The sequence below is a fragment of the Camelus ferus genome, chromosome 13 (assembly GCF_009834535.1).
Source record: "Camelus ferus isolate YT-003-E chromosome 13, BCGSAC_Cfer_1.0, whole genome shotgun sequence".
Classification (NCBI taxonomy): Eukaryota; Metazoa; Chordata; class Mammalia; order Artiodactyla; family Camelidae; genus Camelus; species Camelus ferus.
Genome location: NC_045708.1, coordinates 8142358 through 8168426, shown reverse-complemented (window position 1 = coordinate 8168426; position 26069 = coordinate 8142358). Strand labels below are relative to the sequence as shown.

Sequence of the window (26069 nt, the reverse complement as noted above, 5' to 3'; positions counted from 1 at the left end):
ATCCCAGGTTGTGACAAACCCAAATCCCTTCAGACATTGCCGAATGCCCCTCTGGTGAGAGGCACTGTGCTACACAAGCCACTGGTCCCTCCTGCTCCCCACAGCTGTTCTTACAGCCATCAGGCATTTCTGACACTGAGTCCGCAGTGAACCGCCCTTGGCTCTTTCTGTTTCCACCGCTGACTACAGAGTGCCTGGGGGTGCAGGAACCAGATTTCTACTGAAATCATATTCAAATCCCTGTCTCTTAACTGTTGTGCAACTTTAAGCCAATTATCTGGCCTCTCCAAGCCTACATGACTCATCTATAAAAAGGCCATCCTAGCCCCTACCCAGTGGACTGTGTGTGGAGCACCTGACATGCACGATGCCCAGCCCACAGCAAGGGATGGATAGAGCTTAGCGCTTATTATTGATAAATGCCCCGAAGTGCTAGGGGTACTACAAGAGTCTGTCCAGAAGTTCTCCGTTTCCTGATGTTCATGTTTGCAGGAAGGGTGGTCAGCCAAGGCTTCAGAGGAGGTGACACTTGATTCGGATCTTGAGAGATGACAGTGCGCCCCAGGTAGTGGGGCTTGGCTCCCATATTGGGTTTATGAAATATACAAATGACACAGAGTTCACATGTGACTGGGTGTGGGATACACAAGTCACCAAGCCTGCTGACACGGCCTTCCTTGCCAATCATGGGCTATTAAAACCTCTCCCTCCAGATATCCACCCTGACATGTGCACACCCACCCACCGCAGCATCTCCCACTCAGTGGTTTGAATGACCTTTAATAGAGACTCTCCTGTTTCTGACTGTCTGTCCTTCTCTTCAGAGGCACCCAGGACAGGGTGATGCAGTGCAGTGTGAGGACACAGCGCTTCCTGCTCCACCCCCCAGCACAGGTCCAGCAGAGGATGGAGCTGTGGCATCAATGCATTTCCTGTTTCCCGGGAGGTTTTCTGAGTCACTGTCTCCAAGGGACAGAGTTTTGCTCTCGTGATAGGAGCCAGGAAGGAAGGGGCTTCAGCTGTCCCTCAGTCAGCATGGGGACTTGAGTCTGATCCAGGTCTTGGTGACAATCCTGCAGTCCCCGGGGCTGCAGCTCCACCTGGGAGAAGCTCCAGGGCATGGCTTCTTACCCCTGGAGTCTCTCTGGGCAGCTGGGTCAGCCCCTGTTCTGCTCAAGTGTTGCCCCCTGGAAGAAGCAGAGAGAGTGGGACTGGGTTTTCCAGGAAGATGGGTGGGAAGGGATGAGTTGCGACAAAGCAGTGAAAGTGAACACTGTCTCTCGGGGCTGCGTCCACAGCACCAGGAAATCCCCAGCCCAGGAGGTGTGCTCCGCCTCTGGTCTGTGGCTCAGGTCCAGTCTCTCCGATGGTGGCTCCAAGAGCAATGAGAGGTCAAGAGTCCGGCAGCTGGACCCTTCCCTGGGACCCCCAGGCCCCAGAGGCTGCTGGGCAGTGGTTGTTGATGAAGAGGAAAAGGTCCGAGGTGGCTGGGCCTGGCCAATTAGGGATCGACGAAGGACACGGCGATGTAGCGGGTGCCTTTGGTGGTGGGGAGCCCCTCGTGGTAGTGCGTGAGTCGCCCAGGGTGCATGAGGGTCCAGCCCTTCCGTGGGGCTCGGATGGAGCAGTTGTAGCGCAGGAACCGACAGCCTCCGCCCTGGGAGACAGGAAGTGTCAATTCCCCCACAGGAAGTGCCAGTTCCCCCATTGGACACTGCCCCCTCCACCAATCCTTCCCTCTGAACCATCGCAGCCAGGCAGCCCTCAGCACAGCCTGCCTGGGGATGCCCTGTGGAGTGACGGCCACTAGATGCCTAAGGTAAGGAAGACCCTCCGCAAAGAGCAAGGGACCAGGAGAACCGGCCTGGGCGCCAAGCAGCACTGGGCCAGTGTCGGCTACATCTTTCACTAACTTTGTGACCAACCTGAACCTCAGTTTCCCCTTCTGGAAAATTAAACTGCACATTTAATTGTGAGAATTAAATGAGATGATACAAGTAAGAGCTTAGGGCTGCGTTTCTCAACCTCAGCACTATGGACATTTTGGGCCAGATAAGTCTCTCTCTTTTTTTTTTTAATTGTGGTAAAATACACACCACATAAACTTTACCATCATAACCATTTTTAAGTGTACAGTTCAGTGGTATTAAGTACATCCAAACTGCTGTACAGTTATCACCACCATGGGCCAGATAATTCTTTCTTATGGGGGGTGGTCCTGGGCATCCCTGGCCTCTACCCACTGGATGCCAGTAGCACCCCCATGGTTGTGACAATCGGAAATGCCTTTGAATATTGCCAGTGTTCCCCTGGGGGAGAGGCAAAATCATCCCCTATATGAACCCTTGATGCATTGTAAACTCTCTAAAAATGATCAGTGTTTTTACTGGTGTCTTTCACCGTGCCAGGACTGAGTTCCAAAAAGCTTAGAAAATAGTAGCTTAATGAGTAAATGAATGAATGAATGACTGGCTCGCTGGCCGATGACACCTACAGGCCTTCCTTGGGGCCCTGAGGCCCCACAGAACTGCTCCCAATCCATCCTCACGTCTTCCTGGTTTCCCCAGGCCTCCCATCTGGCCACAAGCCTATGCCCCACACCTAGACTAACACTGCACTGACATTCCCAAAGCTGCCTTCTTACTTTCAAGAATGAGGAAAACCCTAAACTTTTTATTACTAATAGCTATCAATCCTTGAGTACTTAATATGCATCTATGTAAGCAGTTAGCTGGATGAGCTCATGTAATTGTCACAGCCATTCTATGGAGGGCACTCTAGGCTTTCCCATCTAAGATATGAGGAAACTGAGATGCTAAGAAACGTGCCTGTTGACCCATTACACAGAGCTGGTGATGGGGCAGGCAGGACCCAGGTCCGGGCAGTCTGGCCCCAGATGTCCTGTTCCCCTGCCCTGCTGTGGCTCAAGCCCTCTCCCTCCCACCAGCTTGTGCTCTGAACCCACCCCTTCCAGGAAGCCTTCCCCATGGACCTGACACCCTTTCTCTCTGGGCCCCTCTGCCTCAACCACCCCTGAGCTGCTCCCCAGACAGCCCACCCCTCTGCCCACCTCTGGCCCAGGGTGACCCCTGCTCACCTCGTAATCCACCCCGACCCGGTTCAGGGCGATGTTGATGGTGAAGGTGGACGCGTCATGATGTGGCATCAGAGAGGGCTGCTCGTCAGGCTTGTAGCGGACAACAAAGGCCAGGTCGAACTGCGCCTGTGCCAAGGAAGCAGGACAAGACAGACAGCTTAGAGAGCGGACCCTGGAGGCCAGGAAAGGCGGGGGTGCACAGAAGGGGCCCCTCATCCACTAGCTGGAATGTCGGCCGTGAGGGCAAGTCTGCTTACCCCGTGTTCTCCAGTGCCTGGCACAAAGAAGGGCCTCAATTAAAGTGTGCGGAGAAAGGGAAGGACAGGGAGGGGAGGAAGGGGAGAAGGTGAAGGAAGAGTTGGAAGAGAGAGAGGAGAAGAGAGGGGAAGAAGGAAGAAATTAACTTAATCCTCACAACCCTTTTTGGCTGGTGATTCCTTGAGGGCAGGGCCCAGGCACATTCAAAGCAGATTTTTGGAGAAAACCGTGTACACAAGGAGGTGACTGAGTGAGGGAAGGCGTGCAAAAGCCAAAGAGGCGTCAATGGATACACGTGTGAGGGAGCTGAAGAGAAGCCGAGGGCAGGACTGGGCACGCTGGCCAGCTGACCAGGAGCTTGTTTGGTGGGCTGGCCTAGGAGTCAATGAAGCAGGATTTAAGTACACAGAGAAGGATGCCAAGGGGAGAGTCAGAGGCCAGAGGCAGAGTGGCTCCCCAGTGCCCCAGACGCCTTGCCTCCCAAGGCCCCACCTCACACCTGATGGGAGGAGGCTTCACTCTTTGACACCAAGTATTCAGACCTCTCCCCCAAGCCAGGAATGCCCCCCACCTCACCCCTCACTCCCTGCCCTCATCCTGGCTGCACCCCAGGCACGCCCACCCTGGTGTAGTAGCCTGGGTAGAGCTTCTCCGTCATGGGGGCGATGTACTCCACCAGGAACTTGTGCCACTCCCGCTCGAAGCTGATCTGGTTCATGTGGATGTCGATGGTCGGCACGTTTTCGTAGCCACCCTGGATGCGGTTGTCCTGGAAGTGACCACGGAGAGTGTGGTAAGCAGAATTCTAAGATGGACCCTCTTGCCCTCAAATCCCAGCCCCTTGGTGTACAGCCTCTGTCTAATCTCCTCCCTTTGACCTGTGAACAATATGAGGGATAAGGTTAGGTTACAGGACAAGGGTGGAGATGTTCAGCAGATGTAATTAATTAATGAAGCCTGTGTGTTCGCTTTGGGTCGATCAAAAGGGAGATTATCCCGGGTGGGCCCTTTAAAGGAGGATCTTGAAGAGAGAGACTCTCTCCTGTTGGCCTGGAAGAAACCAGCTGCCTGAAATTCTGCAGCTGCAAGGAAATGAGTTCTGCTACATGAGCTTGGAAAAGGAACCCCCAAGCCTCAGATAAGACCCCAATCCCCACTGACACCATGTCTACAGCTTCGTGAGACCCTGAGCAGAGGACCCAGCTAAGACTTACCGGACTCCCAACCCACAGAAACTGGAAGATGGGAAGTGGGTGCTGTTCTAAGCTGATAAAACATGCTTCGTGGTGATTCATTACACAGCACAAGGGCCACACGTTAGCTGGGGCACTAGTGTCCCAGGGCGGGCCTGGTCACCGGAGCACAAGGGTTCACCAGACACCACACGTGGACTATGCAAGGTACTGAGCTCTGGAGATGAGATCAGCCACCAAGTGTGTAGATCAGGCAGTAACTAGAACCATGCTTAGACCAGCTGCCAGCCCAAAGGCTAGCCAGGCTCCGAAGTACACAGCCTAGGGGCGCATGTGCCTTTAAAAATGGTTCCTGAACTTTCCAAGGTGAGGGCAGGTATGAATTGCCTCTTTCAGGCACTGGATTGCCTCTCACATCCATCATGCCACTTGGTTCTGCTGTCTGGTGAACTTGACATTGATGTCGCTTCCTAATTCTTCCTTATCCCACACTTGCTCGTTCCTTTCCCATTTCCACGCCCAGCTGGGGGGAGGAAGCTAAATCATTCTAATAACAAATCAGGAACTGGACACCTAGCAACTTAAGATGAAGGCAGCTCAGTCATCCAGCAGCAATGGCAGCTCAGGGACCAACACTCCATCCCATTTTCCAATCCCTCTACTCCTAAGTGCCTCAGGCACCCCTGCCAGCACCCCCATCTAGAGTCCCAGGGAGTCTGGCTGGCTTGCCAGGAAAAGAGCCCAGAGCAGGGCATGGGTGGAGGGGCAGCCTCCCCACCGTCCCAGTCTAGGCGTCCGGGGCTCCCACCTTGTTATCTCCCAGAGACCACTGGCCGTAGTGCTCCATCTCCTCCACCAGCTCGTCACAGGCCGTCTCCGTGAAGATGGGGAACCAGTAGACATCCGGGCAAGGCTGGAGAGGGTGGGGACTCAGTCACAGGGTCCAGAGTGGCACCACCACATCCTCCCCCTGCCCCCATGGGTGTCCACAGAACCCACTGCAGGCAAGACCCCTCGTGTGGTCTATCCCCAGTCCCACACCCAGGCCTGTGAGTCCTCCGAGTGCCCCACAAGTGTCTCCAGGGAGCTTGAGCAGGGGCTCAGTGAGCCAAAGGGAGGAAGGGGCAGAGCTCAGAGCCGGCCCTTCTCAGCCAAGGTCACAGAGCTGCCAGGGCTGGGGCCAGGAATGGGATGTGTGTGTCAAGGGAGCAGAGGCTCCAGGGGAAGCAGAGAAGCACTTGCTTCTCACTCCTGGCCATGGTCCAGTTGAGATGATGTCTGGGGACATTTTCCTCTTTCCTGCGCCAGCCAGCAAAGAGCGTCAGGCCCCCAAGACCCCTGCAGGCTCCAGCTGGAACGTGCCAACAGGGGGAGGGGGCCACCCCACTGCCCAGTCCCTCGCCCCAAGCACTGCCAGAGCACAGAAAGGCGCCTCCTCCCCCTCCAGGCCAGCCAGCTCCCATCCCCTGCAGGGCGCCCAGCCCTTACCGTCTCCACCAGCTTCCCCGCCAGGGCCTTGGTGTAGTTCTCGTGGATGTACTTCTCCTTCCAGTCCTGCGGGAAAGGTCGGCGAGCTGGGGTCCTCAGGCCAGGCCTGGACCAGCGGGGCTCACCCCTTGTTCTGCTGCATGGGCTGCTCCAAGAGAGGGTTCTGCCCGCCCCCAGCCCCATGCAGTGTGGGTGGGTGCACGCGTGCCTGGAGGAGCTGGTATGTGCCTATGCCCACTGGGTCATGCCAGCCGTTTGGGCACAGTGTGCCCACAGGAGGGGGTGTTTGCACGTGTGTGTATACAGGTGTGCAGGTGTGTACAGGTCTGCCTGCAGGTATGTGCCCACATCCACATCAGCACAATGTCACCACTCTGCTCTCCCCTGATCATCACATCACCCTCGGAGGTGAGGCAGGCTAGGGCAGTGTATCCATTTTAGAGCTAAGAAAACCGAGGCCCCAAAGGTGGAGAGTCTCAACTAAGTCACAGCTTTTGGGCCACAGACCTAAGCCTCTGACTCCCGGTCCCTCCTCCACCAGATGGCGCTGCCTCTGGAGACTCTCCCCTCTCCCTACAAGTCCTGCCTTACAAGCGCCCCTGGGCGGAGGGAAGCAGGGGGCCCATGGGGTACCAGCCATGGTCGTGCTCTGAGAGGGATGCACCTCAGGCCACAGGATCACTGCAGTCCCTTCAGCTCCCACCCATGCCCACCCACCCAGGGCCTCACCTCGGGGTTGCTGAACACTTCCCAGAGGTCGTTGTGGAGGTGGGTGGTCTGGTAGCTGTCCAGGGAGAGCAGATGGCCGAAGGCATGCCGGTTGGTCAGGAACATGAACACATCCTGGGGAGAGCAGGCCGGATGGAAGAAAGCTTCCCCCCACCCAGGACACCCCCCTGGGGGTCAGGAAGGACCACAGCCTCCTCTGCCTACCACATTCGAGTTCATAAGATCAGGGAACTGGGTGTGGGTCACCCCATCTCCCCAGTGCCTGGCCCAGGCCTGACAATGGGGGTGCCATCAGGGAAGGCTTCCTAGAGGACTGAACAGGAATGAAAGAATGAACGTGCAAAAGAAAAGGATGGCGTTCTGATTCTGGAGTTGTAGTTGTGGGCACAGGGGAAACACCATCCTGCTGCCACATTTAAAATACGATTAATCAATCAATCAATCAAAATAACCACAAAATAACACAGGGTGGGGCCCAGGGATAGGGTAAGGGTATCTTTTGGGCACATTACTTGGAGAAAAGGCAGAGAATTTAGTTTTAGGTAGAAAGTTTAGTTTTCTTTAGGCTCTGTCAAAAATGTAAATAAAAGAGATGATGTGAAAACTGGGTCCGCTAACATGTTCCCACAGACGCCGAGGACCAGCCCTGATGCCCGGTGCCCCAAGTGCTCCCACCAGGGCCTGGCAGCCTTTGAGCATCCCTGCTAAGATCTCAGAAGCTCCAGGGCCTATGGCGACAAGTAGCCCATCCTCCCCATCAATGGGGCCTCCTCTGACAGCCCAGGCTGACCTGCTGCCGGACGTTGGCACAGAAGGACATGTCAGGGTCCAGCTTCCTGTGATGGAATAGGTCTGTCTGCTGCAGCTCAGCCCGCAGGGCACTGCCCTTGATCAGGTAGATGTTCGAGATGTAGGGCACGTTCCAGACCCCGCTAAGGGAGAGAAAGCAAGGTGGAGGGTGACGTGGGTGACGGTGAGGGGGTCATAGGGTGGGAGTCAGGGGTCAGAGGGAGGGGAAAGTCACAGGCTGGGAGGATAGGACAGTACTGATTTGCTTCCCCTACTACCCTCAACACATGGACCCAGGATAATTGTCAGGAAGTCCTTCTGTGCGTCTGACTGCAGTCTTTCTTGCTTCAGTTCAGAGGAATTTGAGGGCAACAAAGACGGGAATACTAGGGAGGGTGGTGCTTCAAAGCCAGGAGGAAGACAGATGAAGGGTGCTCCAATCCTGCTGGTACTCACACACGCCGCCCCTGCACGATGTCCACGTAGTCCTCGGAGCGGGCGTAATAGCCATCTGCACTCAGGGCCCCCCAGAAGTTTGACCACAGCCTCCCGTGGCGGGTCATCAATGGGGCGATGACGTTCCTGAGGAAGGGAGCATCTCAGTGGGAGCCCCTCTGCCCACAGAGAGTTTGGGGCAGATCTAGGTATGGGGAAGGGGAGGAGAGAGCCTTCATCCTGCAAGCACCTCCCTGGGGCAGGGCCTGGAGCAGGGTCCGCTCCCTCCCATAGGGCAACCAGGAAAGCAGGGGAAGGGTTACAGGAGGTGGGGGGAGTGACGGCTTGGGGCTTGTAGCCAGGAGGTGGGGAACATCGTGGACCAAACCAAGACAAGGTAGCCAGGCCAGCTTGAGCCCCAGGTAATAGGTGAGGCCAAAGCGGAGGAGGAGAGGAAAGGCAGGTGAAGGGCTCGCACCCCGGGCCTGGGCCCAGGCCTATCCTGAGCGGTGCTGGGGCCCGGAGGCCTGGCTGCAGCCCACCCACAGCCTCACTTGTTCTGCTCGATCAGCAGTCGCAGGGTTTTGGGCTCAGTTAGGGCAACGTCGGCATCCACGCTGAAGTAGTAGGTGCAGCCACGGTCCTGCCGGCACAAGTCCCTGCAGGCAGGGGTCGCAGGGTCAGCGGGGCTGGGGCTCTGGGCAGCCTCTCCACCCAGGATCCCAGAGCTACCCTGCACTCTCCACCGCCACCCATATCTATGAACACCAGGTACCAGCCAACGGTCTTTAGAGAACTCAGGCTGGCCTGGTGCGGGCTGGGGCCAGCTGCCTCGAAGGTCCCTCCCAACTCTGAGACCCAACCCCTGGGCTGCTAGGCTGTCAAAACAAAGACTCAGAGCCTGGACACTGGTTATTAAGTGCCCTGAAAACCTTGGTACTGGGGAGAGCAGGCCCACAGACAGGCCCCTAGACTGCCCAGGGCCATGGGTAAACTGGTTCTGCCTTTCTGGAGGGCAGTTTGGTAACTTGGACCAAAAGCCTTAAAAATCGATATTCTTTTTGTTGATCTGGTGCTGGGCTCAGCAAACTATGGTCCACAGACCAAATCCAGCCTCCTGGCTGATTTCACATGGCTCATGAATTAAGAATGGTTTTACATTTTTAAATGGCTGGGGAAAAAATAAATCACAAGAAGTCACGTGAACATCATCTGGAATTCAGATTTCAGTGTCAATAAATAAAATGTTACTGGAGCCCAGCCACAGGTCATTAATGCTGCAATAGCCGAGCTTGAGTGGTGGAGGCTGAGCTCACAAAGCCAATTTACACAGATTTACTATGTAGTCCTTTACAGAAAGTTTTGCTAACCTCTGATCGGTACTAACTCTTCTACAGTCAACACAAATTATCCGTTTGTTTTAATAACAAAGGGAAAAAAATCAGAGACTTTTTCCTTTAATTGTCAACATATATCTACTCTGGCCCTCCAGTCCTCTTTCTCTCTCCTGCTTCCTGAACCCAAAGGACACTGCTTAGCTCTGTCTAGGAGTCCTGAGGTTGGCAGGACAGACTTTTCCCCATTTGACAAATAGGAACACAGAGGCCCAGAGAGGGGCTGGAGACCACACAGCCTCCTGAACTTCCATCTTCCCACCTGGTGCTCCTGATACCACGGCCCCCCAGCCATGGCCCCCCAGCCAACTCACGCGCCCATGTTCCTGGCATCGGCGTTCGCCACCCGCACCTCTGGGCCCACCAGTTTCATGGACTGGTACTCGCCACCATGCTCTGCCAGGAACTGCTCCACCTGAGCCTTGTGGTGTTGCTCCTGGGGGTGGGGGGGATGAGGGTGAAGATGAAGCTCCACCACAGGGACCACGGCACCTTCCACTACTGCAGGCTGCCCAGCCCCCATCATCCCTGGCACATCCCTGGCCACCTACTTTCCTATCTCCAGAACTTGGCCCACACCAGACCTTCTGCCTGGAGTGCCCTTCCTGGCCATGCTTTGACCATCCTCCCCTGACCAGGCCGGGCCCAGAGGCCTCTTAAGAACTTCTGTCACCTGGATAGCACCCCTAACCCCGAAGGCCCCACATCCAGAGTTGGTGATTCTGCTGATCTGGGGTGTGGCCCAGGGATCTGCTTTACTATAAAACTCTCCAGGTGATCCTCAGATAATGCTTTGAAAAACAAGTTTATACCAGGAGCCCCTTGCCTGGGAAAGCAGAAAGAGCAAGGTGTTCAGAAACAAACCCAGGGTTCAGAGAGAAGCCTGGCTCTGCTGATTGGATGCTTGACCTTGGACAAGTCACTTCACCTATTTCTGCTTCAGTTTCCTCCCTTGTAAAATGGGAGGGCGATCGTGCCTCCCTCACTGGGTCACTGTCAGGCATCAACAAGTCAGACATAGCACAAAGTAGGTCCTCAAAGACTACCTGCAACGGTTCTCTATTCCTACGCAAAGTCACAGTTCGTGGACATGAGGTTTGATGTCTCCGGGGAAGCTGGGAGCCTCTAAGGGCAGGGCCTATACCCTTCTCCGGTTTCCAGGTGGCACAGCTGAGTGAACGTCTGTGACACAGGCAGAGCCGGGTGCGGGACCACAGGTCCCCAGGGAGTGGGGTGCAGACAGGCAGGACCGAGAGGTCTCAGAAACGGGTCACCCTAGATGGGGCAGCTGAGAAAACGCCATGGAAGACAAGAAGCCTTGACGACAGGAAGGGTTTGGAGAGCATACCTGGCTTCTCCTAGCAAAAGCTGAGAGGTGGGACTTTACCCAGCTAGGAGGGAGAGGCCGACAAGGGACAGAGCTAGGAATGCTGAATCCAGGCCCGCTCCCCACAGAGCAGCAGGCCTCAGGGCCCTCCCTGATTCCTCAGAAGGTACTCAAGGAATGAAAACCAATTTGACTATCACAAGATCAAATTAGGAAAGACTGGGGGAAACAATGAGAATGACATCGGCTAAAAGTACCTACTATGTGCTTCCTATGCACCTGGCACTCTTCCATGTGCTTCACAGGTCAACAGTTTAACCCTTGCAGCAGCTCTGTGTGGCCAGCACTATTATTAACCCTATCTAATAGACGAGAAAACTGAAGCCCAGAGAGGTTGAGTAACATGCCCAAGGGCACACAGCCAATATAAGCAGTGGTGTTGGGATTCAAACCCAGCCAGTCTGACTCCACAGTCAACCCCGTGATTGGGTCTAGAGCCCAATTCCCACTTCCATTTGGCCCAGATAACCCAGTTCAGTCAGTTCCTCAGCGGAGTCAGGGCATCTTGAGGGGCTATGCCCTTGGCCCAAGCCACAGAGCGACCCCACCGAGTGCCTGCTACTCACATGGTTGTGAATGAAAAGCCGCATCCGTTTCCGGGGGTAGTGGAGGCGCAGGAGCCGCTGGAAGAACAGGGACAGGAACGGCGTGGGCTGTTCGATGAACACGCCAACCAGGACCGTGGGCAGAGCCTCATCCTGCGTGGGGAGAGGGCGGCACAGGAGTCCGGCCATGTCCGGCCACTGCGCCACAGCCGAGCCCCTAGGGTGGCCTGAGGACTCCAGAGCAGAGGCGTGTGGACTTAGCAGGAAAGGGGCCTGGGCTGGCGCGCTCCGAGCAGGATGTGCAGGTGGACAGAGGCAGGGACTGGTCGGGAAGCAACAAGAAGCTGTCCCTGCTCAGGGCAGGGAGCAGCGTGAGCCCAGACTTGGAGCAAGGACTGCTTGATGGCACACTGTCAGGAGAGCCGGGCTGGCACAGAGTTTGAAGTGGGCCATAAATGAGGAGAAAGGGTCATGGGGAAGAGGGCTGCAGGAGAGCCTGAGCGACCAGGCGGAAGAAACGGGAACTTAGGCATCGGAGAGAGCTGGAGCCATGTGTGGTCTGAGAAGGCTTCCAGGAGGAGGTGCCTGGGTGGGGAGGAGGATGGGACCCCAGACAGGGAGGACAACAGAGTCTCTTCCAAAATCCTCCAACCTCCCCCACTCCCAAGGGATGGAGCCCCCGGTGTCCAACAGCCTTACCCCGATGCCCTTGAGGCTGCGCAGGCCCTCGTCACACACGGCACATCCCGTCTCGAAGGTCCAGAAGCGCGGGATGTAGTTGGCCAGGTAGTTCAGCTGCAGCTGTCAGGAGACTAGGGGTCTGAGAAGAACCAGGCCAGCCTCCCTCAACCCCCGCAACCACCAAGTCACATCTCCCAAGGCCCCTGGTGTGCCCAAACCCCAGCCTTCTGCCACCCCTAAGTGGGCAGGAATGTGGCTTTATTTTGGGTGGGTCCTGGGGAGCGTGTTCGTCCCCCCGGTGATCACCAAAGCTGCTCTGAGCGAGGGCCGAGGGAGGACTCAGCGCTCTGGTGCTTCTGCATCTTTGGATCTCCTCGGAGCTTGTAAAATGCAGATTCCTGGGCACCAACCCCTCAGATATTCCAACTGAGCAGCTCTTGGGTGGTGTCAGGAAATCTGCATTTTAAGATGCTCCCCTTCTCCTTCCGCCCACGTGATTCTGATGAGGGTGGTTAAGGACCACACTCGGAGATGTGTGCCAGGATCCAGGGGGCCAGCTCCCCAGGGGCAGGTTAGGTCTGGCTGCACCCTGGCCCCTTCTGGAGCCCCAGGAGCACAGGGAACTGTCTGTCCTGTTCGAGGCTGCCTATGCCTCATGCCCCGGTGCAAACATTCAATAAATGTTTGTTGAATGTAGAAACTAGTCTGCCCCGGGGTGACAGAGTACGGATGACTCAGGGCAGCCCAGCTTTGGACTGGGTGGGGACAACAGCCTCTTCTGTGGTCAGCAGAGATGGACAGGGCATCATGGACCACCACGATAAAAAGAGAAGGTGCCATGCTCAGTTCAGATGTGAGGTCAGAAGCAGTGATCTGGCAGCAGGTCCCAGGAGGGTGGCCCTGACCCCAAGGAGAGGCTGTGGGGTCACACTGAGAGCACAGTCAGGTGTGCTCCTAACCGCCTGCTTCCCACTCTCCTGGGGGGCTGGAGCCCCTCTGTACCTTGGTGGGCCCATTGCCATGAATCAGGACCGGGAGGGTGTCGTAGGCCAGGTTCCTCGCTCTCACTTGTCCCATTTCAAACTTGAGTACGACCTCATCTGGGGGTCAGACAAGCACAGACCTGTCAGCATCAGGTCCACAGGCTGACAGACTGGACTCAAATCCCAGCTCTCCCCCAGTGAATAGGGCGTGGCCCCAGCGTAGTCACTTCACGGCTCTGAGCCTCAGTTTCCTCATCTGTAAAATGGGGGCCAGAGTGGGAGGATTCTGTGTCCAGTGAGCACTTAGCACCATGCCTGGCACATGGCGAGCACAGAATCCAAGGCAACCCCCATTGTTTGTTGTGATTCCTTATTAGATCTGGAAGCAGGGGATGAGAGCAAGTGAAGACCTGAACCATCCCAGCTCCAGGTACAGCTCAGCCCCACGGGGAGGCCCGGGCAGGGCAGGGACAATTCCTGCCCTTGTGGAGGGAGCCCCTGCAGTGGGGTCTCAATACCCAAGCTCTGACCCAGTTAGTCTGCACGTAAGAGTGCGGGTAGGAAGCTGCTTTGTTCGACAATCATAAAATTAGCAGAGAAGGGCGTTTTCCCAGAGGCTTGAGAAGATGCTGGGGAGGGAGGCCTTTTGTGGTGGGTGCTCAAGTAAAAGGAGCCCCTCTGTGCAAGCTCCTGGCCCTTCCAAGAAGTGATCTGGACTCAGCTTCTTAACAGAGATTCACCAACTCCCAGAACCTATAGGCCAAAGGGTGCGATGCTTCCGCAGCTTCCCAGGAGGGTAGCCAGAGTGTCTTCAGGTGCTCAAAGGGGTCCACTGACCCCATGAAAACACCAATCAACTTCTCTTTCCTAAAGATGGGAAAACAGGTCCGAGGGATGTGTGTGTGTCTTGCCTGAGGTCACCCAACAAGAGAGTGGCAAAGCAATGTCGTCACCAGCTACGGACTTGGGACCAGGACAAGAACATTGTGGTCTCAAGGGCCAAGGGGCCTCTCTGCTTCCCAAGTCACTCATCAACCCCCTGCCCCAGCCCTGGGAGATGGCAGGACAGGGGAAGGAGGTGAAGCAGGCTCATCTGTAAGGACCAGGGATGCAGGGCAGGGGGCGGGTACCTGTGAGTGCACCACTCAGCTCCTCCCAGGCTGAGCAGCTGCCTCCTTGCCTGGTGCCCTGGACTGACCTCTTGGTCTTCCTTTCTCCACCCCCAGAGAGACACAGCTCTGCCTCCAGGACATCCAGGTGGTCTCTGGGGACCCGGAGACGAGGAACCTCCTTGGCTCAGGCCCTGCCTGGAATCCTCATCTCTTTTCTACCAACCTCTCAAGATCCCCCTCTTCGTGGGGGCTACTCACCCAAAGCTCCATCCAGATTCTGGAAGATACGGCAGCGGTGGTCCAGGGTGATATTGATCCGCTCCTGCAGGAAAAAGGGCCCCAACCCTAAGTAGAAGCTGTGGGGTCACAGTAAGAGTAGGATGGGGAGCGCGCCCTCTTACTCCTGCCACTTCCTCTCCCCACACCCACTTTGCCCTGTCACCTAAAGGCAGCGGGGAGCCTTGGGAAGGCCAGCCCGTGGCCAAGCCCCTGGGGTCTACTGGTCTAGTGGCTCTATTCACGGAACCAGGGACTCTCAGAACTGGAAGGAATCTAAGGAAACAGCTGTTTCAGCTACAACAACAAGCGCTGTAATCATAACAAATGCCTGGCTAGTAATTACTCTGTGCCAATCACTTATTCTAAGTATTCCACATACTTTAATTAATCGAATCTACACAACATCCTTATGAGAAAGTACTATCATCACTGCATTTTACAGATTCAAAAACAAAGCACAGAGAGGTTGAGTAGCTTGCCCAGAGTCACACAGCTAGTAACTGGCTAAACTGGCATTTATACCCAGGTAGCCTGGTCCTGAGGTCCATGTTCGCTGCACAATGCTGCCTCTTGAGATCGGACTGTGTCTCATGGAGCCCTAGGCCAGGCTGACGAAGGGCAAGTGGGACTCTAGGCCCAGTGCTCATCCCATAGGGAGTAGCTCCACTTTTATATTTTAGACTGTGGGCTTCTGCTAGCCATGGGACTGGAGGCAAAGGGGAAGGAGGAGGAAGGACTGAGTCAACAAAAAGATCAAGTTCATAGCTACCACTGCACAGGCAACCGCTTTACTTCATTATTTCATGGATAATAAAAGCCGAGGCCCAGAGAGGGGAAGTGACTTTCCCTAGGTCACACAGGCAAAAGTATAGATGGAGGTTGGGGTGGGTGGTTAGCAGGGCAGAATCCAGAAATACTGACCCCTGAGGGCTCCCTAAATTTCTCCTGCCTGCCCAGAGAACACTGGCTGGATTTGGGTACACTGGTCTACCACCTCCAGTCCCCTCAATGATCCTTGCCTCAAGACAGGCTCAGATGCCTGGCTTCTGGGGCCCAGGTCCAGCCAAGATCTCATCAGCCCCCAGGAACCCCTCAGGCAGGGTGGGACAGGAGCAGCTCAGCCTGTCAGTTCCTTTTCATCACCACTTGACATGAGGCTGTAAATTCTGTTTCCCCTACTCGAGGGGGCAGAGAGCCCAGCTGTCTTGTTCACCGCCATATCCCTGCCCTACAGCTGACAGTACCTCACACACAACAGACACTTGATAAATACCTGCTGAGTAAATGAGTGCATGGAAGAATAGATAAATGAAATATCAATGCCCAACCTGGGGGTCAGGCTTAGGAGGGCTGCTCCCAGTGCAGTCTGGTCCAGCCCCACCCCTACTCCTCAGCCGCACACCCCTGCCTCTCACCCTCTTCTCTGGGTCCAAGAAGATCCTGGTGTAGAAGAGCTGGTCGCTGTCGCTGTCCTGACCCTCCCACTCAGCCACCAGTTTGCTGAGGTTAGGGGCATAACCAATGAAGCCTAGGGGTCAGGGGACACAAAGAAACAGATACTTAGCTTCTGGCCCCTAAGCCAGGGGCCTCTTCCCAGCCTCTACCCCATCTACCTTCCATTCTTTACGCAGAAGCCCTGTCTCCTCTCAGAAGTCCTCCTGGATTGAGGGGAGGCAATGTCTATAGGCTGGAAACAGCCTGCCAGTTAATGCCACTTGGTGACAAGTTCCCACTGAGCCCAGAGAGAAAAATCAATGGTACCCATTAAGCTGCGCCAGCTCAGGTCCTGGGCACCACACAGGTGAATAAAGAATTAGACTAGGAGCCCAGAGGAGCAGGGCTGGTGGGACATAGGCTTGGAGTCCCATTTCTGCAGTTATCTGGGAAATTTGACCCAGAGAAGGAAAGAGGCTGGGCCAAGGTCACACAGTACAGGAGGGTTTAGAGGGTAGAGCCCACACAGCTCCCTGGCTACAGTGCAGAACGGAGAGAGAAGAGAGAAGGGAGAAGGTGGCAGTGAGGGAGGGCCCTGGCTCAGGGGACACCCCACCCCTGGGCCAGGGCCAGGCCATCTGGATTGCACTGACTCTCTCGGCCAATGGGGAAACGTGGCTGCTGGGGGCGGATCCCCCTTCCGTGGCCGCACAGAGGAATCCAGAGTAAAATAGGGATTTTATTCTCTGTGCACTGGGAAGCCACTGAGTGAGGTGTGTGGACTCGCACCTGGCTGCTGGGTGGACATGGACTGGAAAGGGGTAAGGGGGTGAGGATGGAGGCTGGCAGAGCAGTTAGGAACGACTGCCAATGCCAGGGGCCATGTGAGGCGGTGGCAGTGGGTGTGGACATGAGAGGGCAGATTCCAGAGATCTTTCAAATTGGTGGGGGGAAGGCAACGGAGGAATCAGGGGTGACTCCCTGTTTTGCCCTGTGCAGACAGAGGGCTGTTTAATGAGATATGGAAGGTCGCAGGGGAGTAGATGTAAGGGTTAGAAAATCAGGAGTTCTACTGAGGACACTGTGCAGGACCAGTTAGACACAGGATGTCAAGCAAGGGGGGATCCTCACAAAGGCAGTGGATGGACCCCGCTGGAGTCTGCCCAGCCCCCCCACCCACTCTGCACCCAGGCTCCGCACCTCCAGAGCCCAGGAACCTCTTGCCGTCGGACACCACCGGGTACTTGGCCTCCAGCCTGCGGTCCGGGTAGATGAGCTCCTCGGCGGAGAAGACCACTTGGCTTCTGGCCTGCCGGAACTTCTTCAGGAGCTCTCGGGGCCCCGAGGCAAAGACCACGTCGTAGCTGTGGCCAGAGCCGGGAGAAGACGGGGTGGGGCCGAGGTGAGCAGTGGCTCAGGGAGGGCACAGTCAGGAGACCCAGATCAAGGCTCTTCCAAACCTCCCACGCCAGCCCTGGGCCACATCTGGGACACAGATCTGCCCTGTCATCTCTGCCCTGCCAGCCACATTTCCACCCACTCCCTGGGCAGAGAGATGGTCCCCAAAATCCATGCCTGTCTCACACTCAAAGCACAGCTCACCACACTTGGGCAGGCCCCCCAACCCATCTTTTTATGAAGATTAGGAATGGGCCACACCAGAGGGTCTTTTCTGGGGTTTACAGGCCTCTTAAAACTGTAGGCACCCTTAGCTAGAGTGATCCTCCCTCATCGCTCATGTCCTGGGAGGGCCTCATTCTAGAATATTCTATCTCTCAGCTGAAGGGCCCAGTCCAGGAAGCCCCCAGCCGCCTACCTGTCTGTGAAGAGAATGACCAGGTTCTCCTTGTCTGCGTGCTTCTCCAGGGCTTTCTTCAGCAGCCGAACCTTCAGCCCTCCGCCTGCCGATGCCTCCTTCTCGCCATGCCAGTCCTCCCCTAGGCCCAGTGCCTGCAGAGAAAGGCCCCTTAACATGGGCTTTTGGTAAAGGAAAAATCTGGCCAGCTATATTTCCACCCCCACCTGGGCTGTGAACATCTTTGCTTCCGTCTGTCCAGCCCCTCCTCCCCTTCCCATGGGGAAACCATTCGAGGATGTGTGTGAGACTGAACAGGCTCCTGGTGCGGTCATGTAATCACAGCTGACCAGTCAGAGTGTCCCCATCTCTCTCCCACAGCCGTGAGCTTGAGCATGTGACCCAAGTATGGCCAATCAGAGTCTTCCCTGGGACTGTTCTGTTAAAACTAAGGAAAGGCTTTCTTGGTCTGAGGTTGAGAAGCTGGGGCATGTGGGTCTGCGACATGTGGGTTTGGGGCTGTTGGTCATCACGCCACCATGTAGAGAGAGCATGTCTGCAAATAAAAACAAACAGGGCCTAGAGGGGGAAAGACAAAGCCTTTACCATGCTGCTTGGACTCCTAGATCCAGCTATGCCTGAAGCAGCCCTCAGCTTCAAACCCTCATTCATGTGAACAAATATACGTTCTTTCTGTCTCAAAGCCACCAAATTGCAAGCTGTGTAGGCAGTGCCATCATCTGTCTTGTCCATCATTCTGACCCCAGTGCCCACCCACCACTGTACTTGACACACGCAGCACACTTAGCTAAATGGAGGAATGTCTCCCTGCAAGGCTCAGCCCCACAGGACACTAGGGCAACCCAGAATCACTTGGGGGGAGGATTTGTAGAAATGCTGATCTCCAGGTCCCCACCCTCTAAACTAGCCACATGTCCCCAGGACAGTCCTATGCAGACTAACATGAGCACTCCCACATCTCTCTCCAGTCTCACCTTCCCACACCCTCCATCTCCAGTACCTCGGAGATTTTGCTTATGTTCTTCCCATCTTGCTTTTCCAGCTTTCCCTGTGGCCCCAGGTCAGTTTGGGAAAGGCAGACACCCAGCTCCTGGACTCTTCCACCACCCCTTGGCTATCTCTACCCCACCTGGGGAGCCCCTTACCTGGATCTTGTAGTTGAAGAACTGGGCTGAGCGCTTGAAGCGTCGGAACCCCTCAGTCTCCTTGGTGGCCACCGTAAGGACCAAAAGGTTGTCTAGGGACAGAGGAGGGCATGGTGAACGGAACGGAGGATGAAGAGAGATGACAGCAGGAGTGATCAGTGTGCCCAGTGGGATGTGTCAAATCCCACAGGATATGTCATCCTGTCAACATTACAGACAAGGGCCCAAGGCCCAAGTAGGAAGGGATGTGCCTAAGATCGCTCAGCTGGTTAATGACAGAGCTGAGACATAACCTGGGTCTCCCAATCTCCTTCAGGGCTCTGTCTACCTGGTAACTGACCAACATGGCAGGAAGTACACAGAGCAGAGATGTCTGCACCTTGCACTGTGGGGCTTGGTCTCTCTGGATTTAGGGGTCTTTGGCCTCCCACAGGAGCAGAGGAAAAGATTCGCTCTGAATGCTGACCACCAGCAGGACCTCTCTGGCCAATATCAGACATTAGCCCAGGGACAACCACCACTCTCCATGCCTGCACTCAGGGTAGACATTGCTAATCAATTGCTAACAGACTTTCTTGCTAAGCCTCACTTGGCCTTGGATTCTCCCCAAACTGTGAGAACCAGTAAGAGTTGGCTTGGAGTGGAAACTGACTTGAAATCCTGGCCTTTGGTCAGAGCAGCCCTGCTACCTTTTTAACAAAGGACTACTCTGGGCTCTGTAGTGTGGTTTCATCTCTACACTAGAACCTGCTGGAAGCACTCCCCAGATGGCATCTCTGGAAGCCCTGGGGAAGCCCCTCCCAGACCACACATTGAGGCTGTGTTCCCTGAGAAGTAAAGGCTCTGAAGCTGGCCCGGTTAAACTCCTAGCTCTGCTCCTTACCAACTGTGTGACCTTGGGTAAGGTAAGTCTTTGACCTTTCTCAGCTGCAGTTTCCCCCTTGTAAAATAGGGATAGTAACAGTACCTACTTCCCAGGGCTGCTGGCATTAAATGCAATGAGAGTGGGCCTGTAAAATCTTTATTGGGATGCTGGCACATGCTAAGAGCTATTACTGGTGCTGATTAGTGAGAGGCAAATGCCTTGCTCTGGCATTCAAGGCTCTTGCTGATTGGCCTAGTAACATACTCATTCCCTCCACAGAGTGGACCCTCCTCCAGGCAAGAATCTCACCTTGCCAGGCCCCTCCCTCCTGCCAGGGCTTCCCCTCTCTGTCCATTCTCTAACCGTCTTCCAGGTCCCAAGGCCAGTGTTACTTCTTCCCTGCCACCACCTCTATGAAGCCTTCTCGGATTTCTCCTGACCTCTCTCCTGCCCTCAGAGGCAAGACTCCACTTTGCAGCACCCATATTGTTTCACTGGGTGAGCCTTACTTCCCTGGGGTCCAGGACTTAACATTCTTCAGGGTGAAGAGAGCCACTAAGTGGCCAGGCCAGCACAGGCAGGTAATGCCCTCCCAAGCCCACCTCCCCAGGAAGTCAGGAGAAGCCTGGGCTAAAAGAACAAAGGGGTCCAGTCTGGCAGCACTGGCTGAGCCGAGGGGCAGGCTCTCAGTCCCAGAGCAGGGGCTGGTGCCAGGTGGCCCAGCCAGGATTGGCAAGAATCTGCTGGGGGTGGGCCTGGAGACCTGGAACAGAAAGCGGTGGGTTCACTAGGCAGGTGTGGAGAGGAGTGGCCTCACCATCTGACCCTGGGGTCCAGGAAAGAGGGGAGCTGCTCACACTTGGGGAAGGGCTCCCCCAACTGCTGCCGGGATGGTTAAGTCTGCCCCAGGTGAGGAGAGCCAGGGCTCCAACTCAGGCCCTCTTGTCGACAACAGGGGCTACTGGGGACAGGAAGAGTGTCACATTTCATGGATGGAAAAAGCCAGCGTGTGCATCTATGAGATTCTGGATTCTCCATTGGATCAGGGCTCCTGAAGGCAGGCAGATGGGGAGAGGAAGTTAGGAAGCCAAGGCTCAGACACGATGAGTAATTTGCCCGAGGGAGCCAGGAAGCAGCAGCACCGTGTTTGGACACAGACGCCTGCACCCGGCGTCCCCTCTCTTAACCTCTGCACATACTGCCGAGGCCTGGGATGGTGGCCAGGCATCTGTCTCCATCTGTCTAGAGAGACTGCCCAGTGAAGTGGAGGGGAGTGCCACAGGCCATGCCAGACCCTTCCCACATGCCCCTGCAGCTCCCCCTCCCCAGCCTGTCTCTGCTTGGTTTTCCTGCCAGGTGCTCACAATGGGGCCTTAACAAATCCTGGGTTCTCTGGGCAACACCACACCCACCTTCCTGGCCAAGGACCCCACAAAGTCACCCAGGCCAGAGGGTCCCAACCCTGCCTGTATATCAGCACCACAGGAGAGGGTGTGAAATCCAGACTCCCGAGCCCCAGGGCCAGAAAGCCTGGGATGGACCCAGAAGTCTGGATTTTTCCTACATTTCCCTGGTGATTTCTGATGTCAGCCACATTTGGAAACCTCTGATCCAATCCACCCCCAGTCCTCTGACTCTGGGTTCCAATGCAGAGGCCTGGGAGGGGGTTCATAGCAAGAGAACTCAAGGCAGGCCCCTCTGCCAAGGGACCCTGGCAGCATCTCTCAATACCCCCAAGAACTGCCTCAGTGAAGCCATTCCCTCATCCTGACTGCAAAACTTGCTCCTTCCCCTGAAGAGGCCCTAGGCCACCTCCTCCAGGAAGCCCTCCTTAATCTCATCTCCTTATCTGGTCAGTTCTCAGCCTGTGCAGGCTCCATGTACCCAGCAGACGAGGTAGCCAGTACAAACCCGCTCCTTCTCCCTTTGCCAGGCCAGGCCCACATCTCTATTTCCTTGGTGTCCCTCTCCCTCCCCAGGACTGGGACCGAGTGTACCTTAGGCCTGGTGTGCACTGCCTGGCCCTCAGGAGCACTGTAGGAAGGTGACTCTTACCTGTTAAGCCTTTACCAGCTGCCACACACTGTGTGAAACTTGTTATATTCATTATCGAATTTAACCATCAACACCTTCTGCGGTAGGTGATATTTCTACCCGCCCCTTCTACAGGTGAGGAAACTGAGGCACTGAGAGGCTAAATACTCTGTCATAGAAGCTGGAAGTGAGAAGGGAATGAGCTGGAATTTCAAATGCCCAGGCCCTTAACCTCACTCCTTCCCTGTTCCCCATCCTGGAATGCTGGGAATCCCAGTTGCGGACTGAATCCAGCATTTCCAGCCACCTTCTTTCAGGCGTTCCCGCTTGGGCACCTGGCTCCAGTCACGCGGTGAGGTCTCTTCCCAACTCACCGCACAGCCAGAGCTCTGGGCAGCTCACAGGCCCACAGGGTGTCAACGTGGAGGATTCGGTCCTGCCCACCAGGGCCCCGCCCACCTGCTTTCTGTCTGGTCCAGCGGGCCGCCCTGGGCTGGGGCTCTCAGCCCTCCTGACCTGCCGTGCAAAGGCCAGCAGTGGTTTTCCCAGATGGATGACCTATGATTCAGGGTCAGCCGAGATACACCAGACAGCAGAGTGGAATGACAAGGAGAGATTGCTGGGCAAGTAACTCAGCCTCTCTGTGCCTCTGCTTCCTCATCTGTGAAATGGGAGTAATAACAATAGTACCTTCCTCCAGAGACTCGGGTGAGGATTAAATGAGCTAAGGTGTGCGAAGGGCTTAGCACAGCACCTGGCCGTGATGGCCACGGGGGGTTCTTGTCATAGGGACCCTCCCCTAATAGAGGGAGCTGTGCACGGGCAGGTGCTGCCCTGGGGGGGGCAGGGATGGAGAGAAGCGCCTTCCTGGGAGAGAGAATGATGCGAGAGGCTGAGCCAGGAACTTGGGGGGTAGTGCAGACACCTCTCTGGGGTCCTGAGATGAGGCTGAGGACTTAGGCCTGGTTCGGCTGTGCTCGGTCAGATGCCGCCTCCTTCCTTCCCCAAGCAGCACCGGCCCAGGCCAGGGAGCTGATGGTCAGCATGTGGCCTTGGCTCTTCAGGCGTGGTCATGACACACCCGGTCTGCTCTCCGGGGAGATGGGAATGAATGAAACTCCTCCCCCAGCCCCCACACCCACCAGGGGCTAGAACAGAAGCCAGGCAAGGGTCTGGCAGAATGCCAGGAGATGGGGATTCCCAGAGCCAGGGCCAACCCTCCTTCCCCCAGGTCTGGCCTCCCACTCAGACTCCCCTCTCCCGACACACACACGTCCAGCTGGGTGTCCCTGACTCTCCACTTCCTGCTGTGGAGCAGCAGCACCTGGGACCCCACCCAAGCCCCGCCGGCATCCCCATCCCGGGAGCCTCAGGTCTCAGCAGACACTGGGCTCGGGCTGGTCCCTCCCCTTCTGCAGATGGAGTCCTGCAGAGAAAGGCGTGAGCCCAGGCAGAGAGTGGGGGCTCAGCTAAAAGCATCTACAAAAGGGAGAAAAAAACCATGTGGCATCTGGACTCTCCCACCCCCTCAGCTCTGTGGAAATTCGCTTGTTCCGATGCTGCTTTATTGAAGGCCTTTTTCTGTCCATCATAGTAGTCTGGGGGCTACCATGAAACAGGGCAATGTCTCCTCCATCAGGCACAGGGCTCTCTGGGAGCAGAGGGTTGCATCTCCCCCACTAGACTGGGCATCCACTTGGGTGAGGAGCTCTGTATCCCCCCCTCAGATTGGGAGCCCCCAGAAAGTGAGAGCTGTCCATCTTTCTCTCCATGTACCGAATCCTGGGTGTTTGGATGAGGGTGCACAAGCCACTGAAAGTATCTCCACCCACCACACGCCCCAAGACTCCACAGCAAACCCCTGCCCCACTCCAGGCCTTGCTCTGCCCCTAAGGGACACATGGCACCATCCCTGCACCTGCCCCAGTGGAATCCTCGTCAGCCCCATCCCAGCCACCTGATGCTGGACTGGGCATCCTGGTGCAGCCAGGGGAAGGAAGAATCTGGCCTCTACGGGCAGCTGGGGTGCCCCTTTCCTGACACCAGTGGGCAGCTTGGGCAAGACCTCCGGGAAAACTACCATCCTACTCTCTCTTCTTGGCCAGCAGGCTGAGGGGTCCCAAGCAGTCAGGTCTGGGAGAGTCAGGCAGACGCCCACAGGCAGCATCTCTGGGCAACAACCCCCCCCATCCAGAGGCAGGGGTCTGCATGAATGCGCAGAGGGTCTGAGTTCCAGTCAAGGACTCCACCTCCAACTGGCTTTGGCAACCTGAGACCGTGTTTAACATTTTAGGGCCTGTCTTCTCATTTGCAAAATGAGGCTAATGATTCTTTATGTATCAAAAGGGTCTGAACAGAGCAAGGGAAGCACAGGGGCTCAACTTGAGAGCAGCCCGATATGAGCCCTGTGCCTGCGGACACGCTGTCTCTGAATGCTGATTATCTACTAGGTGCTTTACCTGGATTCTCTCAGCAACACCCTGAATCCTGCACCCTCTGTGGGGGCTGCCTTGTGTCTACTGTCCCTTCCCATCATCTGCTGGGAGTCAGGGCACCTGAAGCCTTGTCGTCAATTTGGTCCCTCCAACTCCCTGGACTTCATCGTGGGCAACTGAAGTTTCTCTCCTGGGATGCTCTGGGGTGGAGGGAGCTCACATCAACAGATGCAGAGGGAATAGAGGTCCGGGGGAAAAAAGGCCAGCAACTGGACACCGACCACAGGCCCTTTGCATACACCACCAGCCTAGCTCTGTGCTTAGTACCTCCCTCACTGGATTTTTTGACCTGTCTTACTGCTCTGCTGTGATACTTCAGGAAAGCTGGCAGCGCTGGGCCCAAGCAAGAAAATGCCTCTATGGGTTGGGCATTGAGCTGAACTCTCACCAACAGGCCTCATCCCACGGAATCCCTGTAAGAGCTCTAGGAGTGAGGTATTATCACCCCTGTTTTGCAGGCTAGATCACCAAGCCTCACAAGATCAAGCACCACTGCTTCACCATGAGAGACATGTGGCCTTCGGCACAATCTGGCAGAAAGGAAGTACTCAAGAAATGGAGGTTCCCATCCCTTTTCCTGGCATCAGGGGTCATCCATCTGGGAAAACCACTGCTAGACTTTGGACAGGGTCTGCTAAACTGCTACCCTGCCTTCCTCCCAGGTTCTCTAGGAGGGTAAGCAAGAGGAACTGGGGGCCATGGAATGGGTGGCTTCGCTGGGACTGCCCACGGTCTATGCCCTCCTGGGGCTCCCAGATGCTCATTGGGTGGCCTTGCAGGAGGCCCAGGGAGGGCTGGGGAGTAGGCCCCGCTCAGGAGAGAGGGACACACTTTGAAATCCAATCTGCCTTGGGGATGTAGGAGACGGGGCACTAGACCTGGAGTCCAGCAGATCTGGGACTCACCACTCCAAGGCTGGACAACCCTGGGCCATCACTGCGCCTGTCTAGGACTCAGTTTCCTCGTGTGAAACCTGGAGAGAGTAAGACCTACCTGGCAGGGGCAGAGCAGACCACAGAGGACAGGGGTAAAAGCACAAATGGTTCTTCCATGTGAGCCACCCCACCGCCCAGCCAAGGGGTCCCTCATCCTCATGGTTGTGAGGCCTAGAGGCTCCCAGGTGGGCTCTGGAACCAGACACACTTAGGTGTGAATCCTGGTTCCAAAGCCCACAAGCTAAGGTTAGGCAAGAGAATAAATTCTAAAGCCTCAGTTTGCCCAGCTGGAAAATGGGAATAGAAGGATGCACTTAGGAAGGTTGCCATCCTGCTTGATTGATGCTTCACCCACAGCAAGTGCTCCATAAATGGGAGCTATCGTCCTTATTATTATGAACGCTATTATTAATCGACCCTCTGGTTACTGAACGGAACTCCGGCTGTTTCAACCCTTCAACTGCACGAATGTGGGAACCGCAACCCTACGAGGGGAAGTGATTTGTCCAAGTCACCAGCGAGTCAGTGGACAAGTAGCCTGAACCCAGATGCCCTTGGAAGTCCAGGCCTCGCGTACAGACGGTCCTAACGATGGCAGCCCCCCAGACAAGCCCTCCCACCCGCGATCCCCTACCCTGCTCCCGCCCATGATCCCCTCTCCCGCCCCGGATCTCCCTCTCCGCCCTGGGACCGGGGCCCTCACCCTCCGGCTTGGCATCGCCCTTCGTTTCGGCCAGGAGCAGCCAGCCCAACGGGGCCAGGAGCAGCAGGGGCCGCATGACCGGGGTCTTGGGAGGTCCAGCCGGTCCAGCGGCGCTCACGGGCTGGAAACTTCGCGACGGGGCCGGCGATCCCGCTGCCACGCACTGGGCCCGCCCCGGAGGCGGTGTCGCGCCGCCCCCTCCCCCTCCGAGCCGCGCAGCCGGGGGGAAGGGTTTCCTGCAGACTTGCCCGAACCGCGGCCTCCCGAGTCCA

At 56.1% G+C, this 26069-nt stretch overlaps 1 protein-coding gene across 1 annotated transcript; it reads right to left on the bottom strand.

Moving 5' to 3' along the window:
* Window positions 1-393: 393 nt before the first annotated feature.
* PLOD1 (procollagen-lysine,2-oxoglutarate 5-dioxygenase 1) lies at window positions 394-26069 on the bottom strand. Its single transcript, XM_014565807.2, has 19 exons — window positions 25798-26069; window positions 18766-18857; window positions 17621-17754; window positions 17005-17168; window positions 15786-15898; window positions 14350-14413; window positions 12999-13096; window positions 12015-12116; window positions 11337-11468; window positions 9698-9819; window positions 8544-8648; window positions 8011-8136; window positions 7556-7697; window positions 6766-6879; window positions 6037-6102; window positions 5357-5461; window positions 3978-4124; window positions 3098-3223; window positions 394-1657 (listed from the first exon to the last, which is right to left on the bottom strand). Exons 1-19 carry the CDS (start codon window positions 25871-25873, stop codon window positions 1502-1504), a joined length of 2184 nt encoding a protein of 727 aa, XP_014421293.2. The 5' UTR covers window positions 25874-26069; the 3' UTR covers window positions 394-1501.

Bases quoted from the DNA above. Each gene is read 5' to 3' on its own strand.
- PLOD1 (XM_014565807.2), bottom strand. From the start codon at position 25,873: ATGCGGCCCCTGCTGCTCCTGGCCCCGTTGGGCTGGCTGCTCCTGGCC. The intron at 14,414-15,785 runs GTGAGAGGCAGG...TTTTTCCTGCAG, and splicing joins TCTTGGACCCAGAGAAGAGG to GAGCGGATCAATATCACCCT. The intron at 3,224-3,977 runs GTGGGCGTGCCT...TCCTTGGCACAG, and splicing joins ACCCAGGCTACTACACCAGG to GCGCAGTTCGACCTGGCCTT.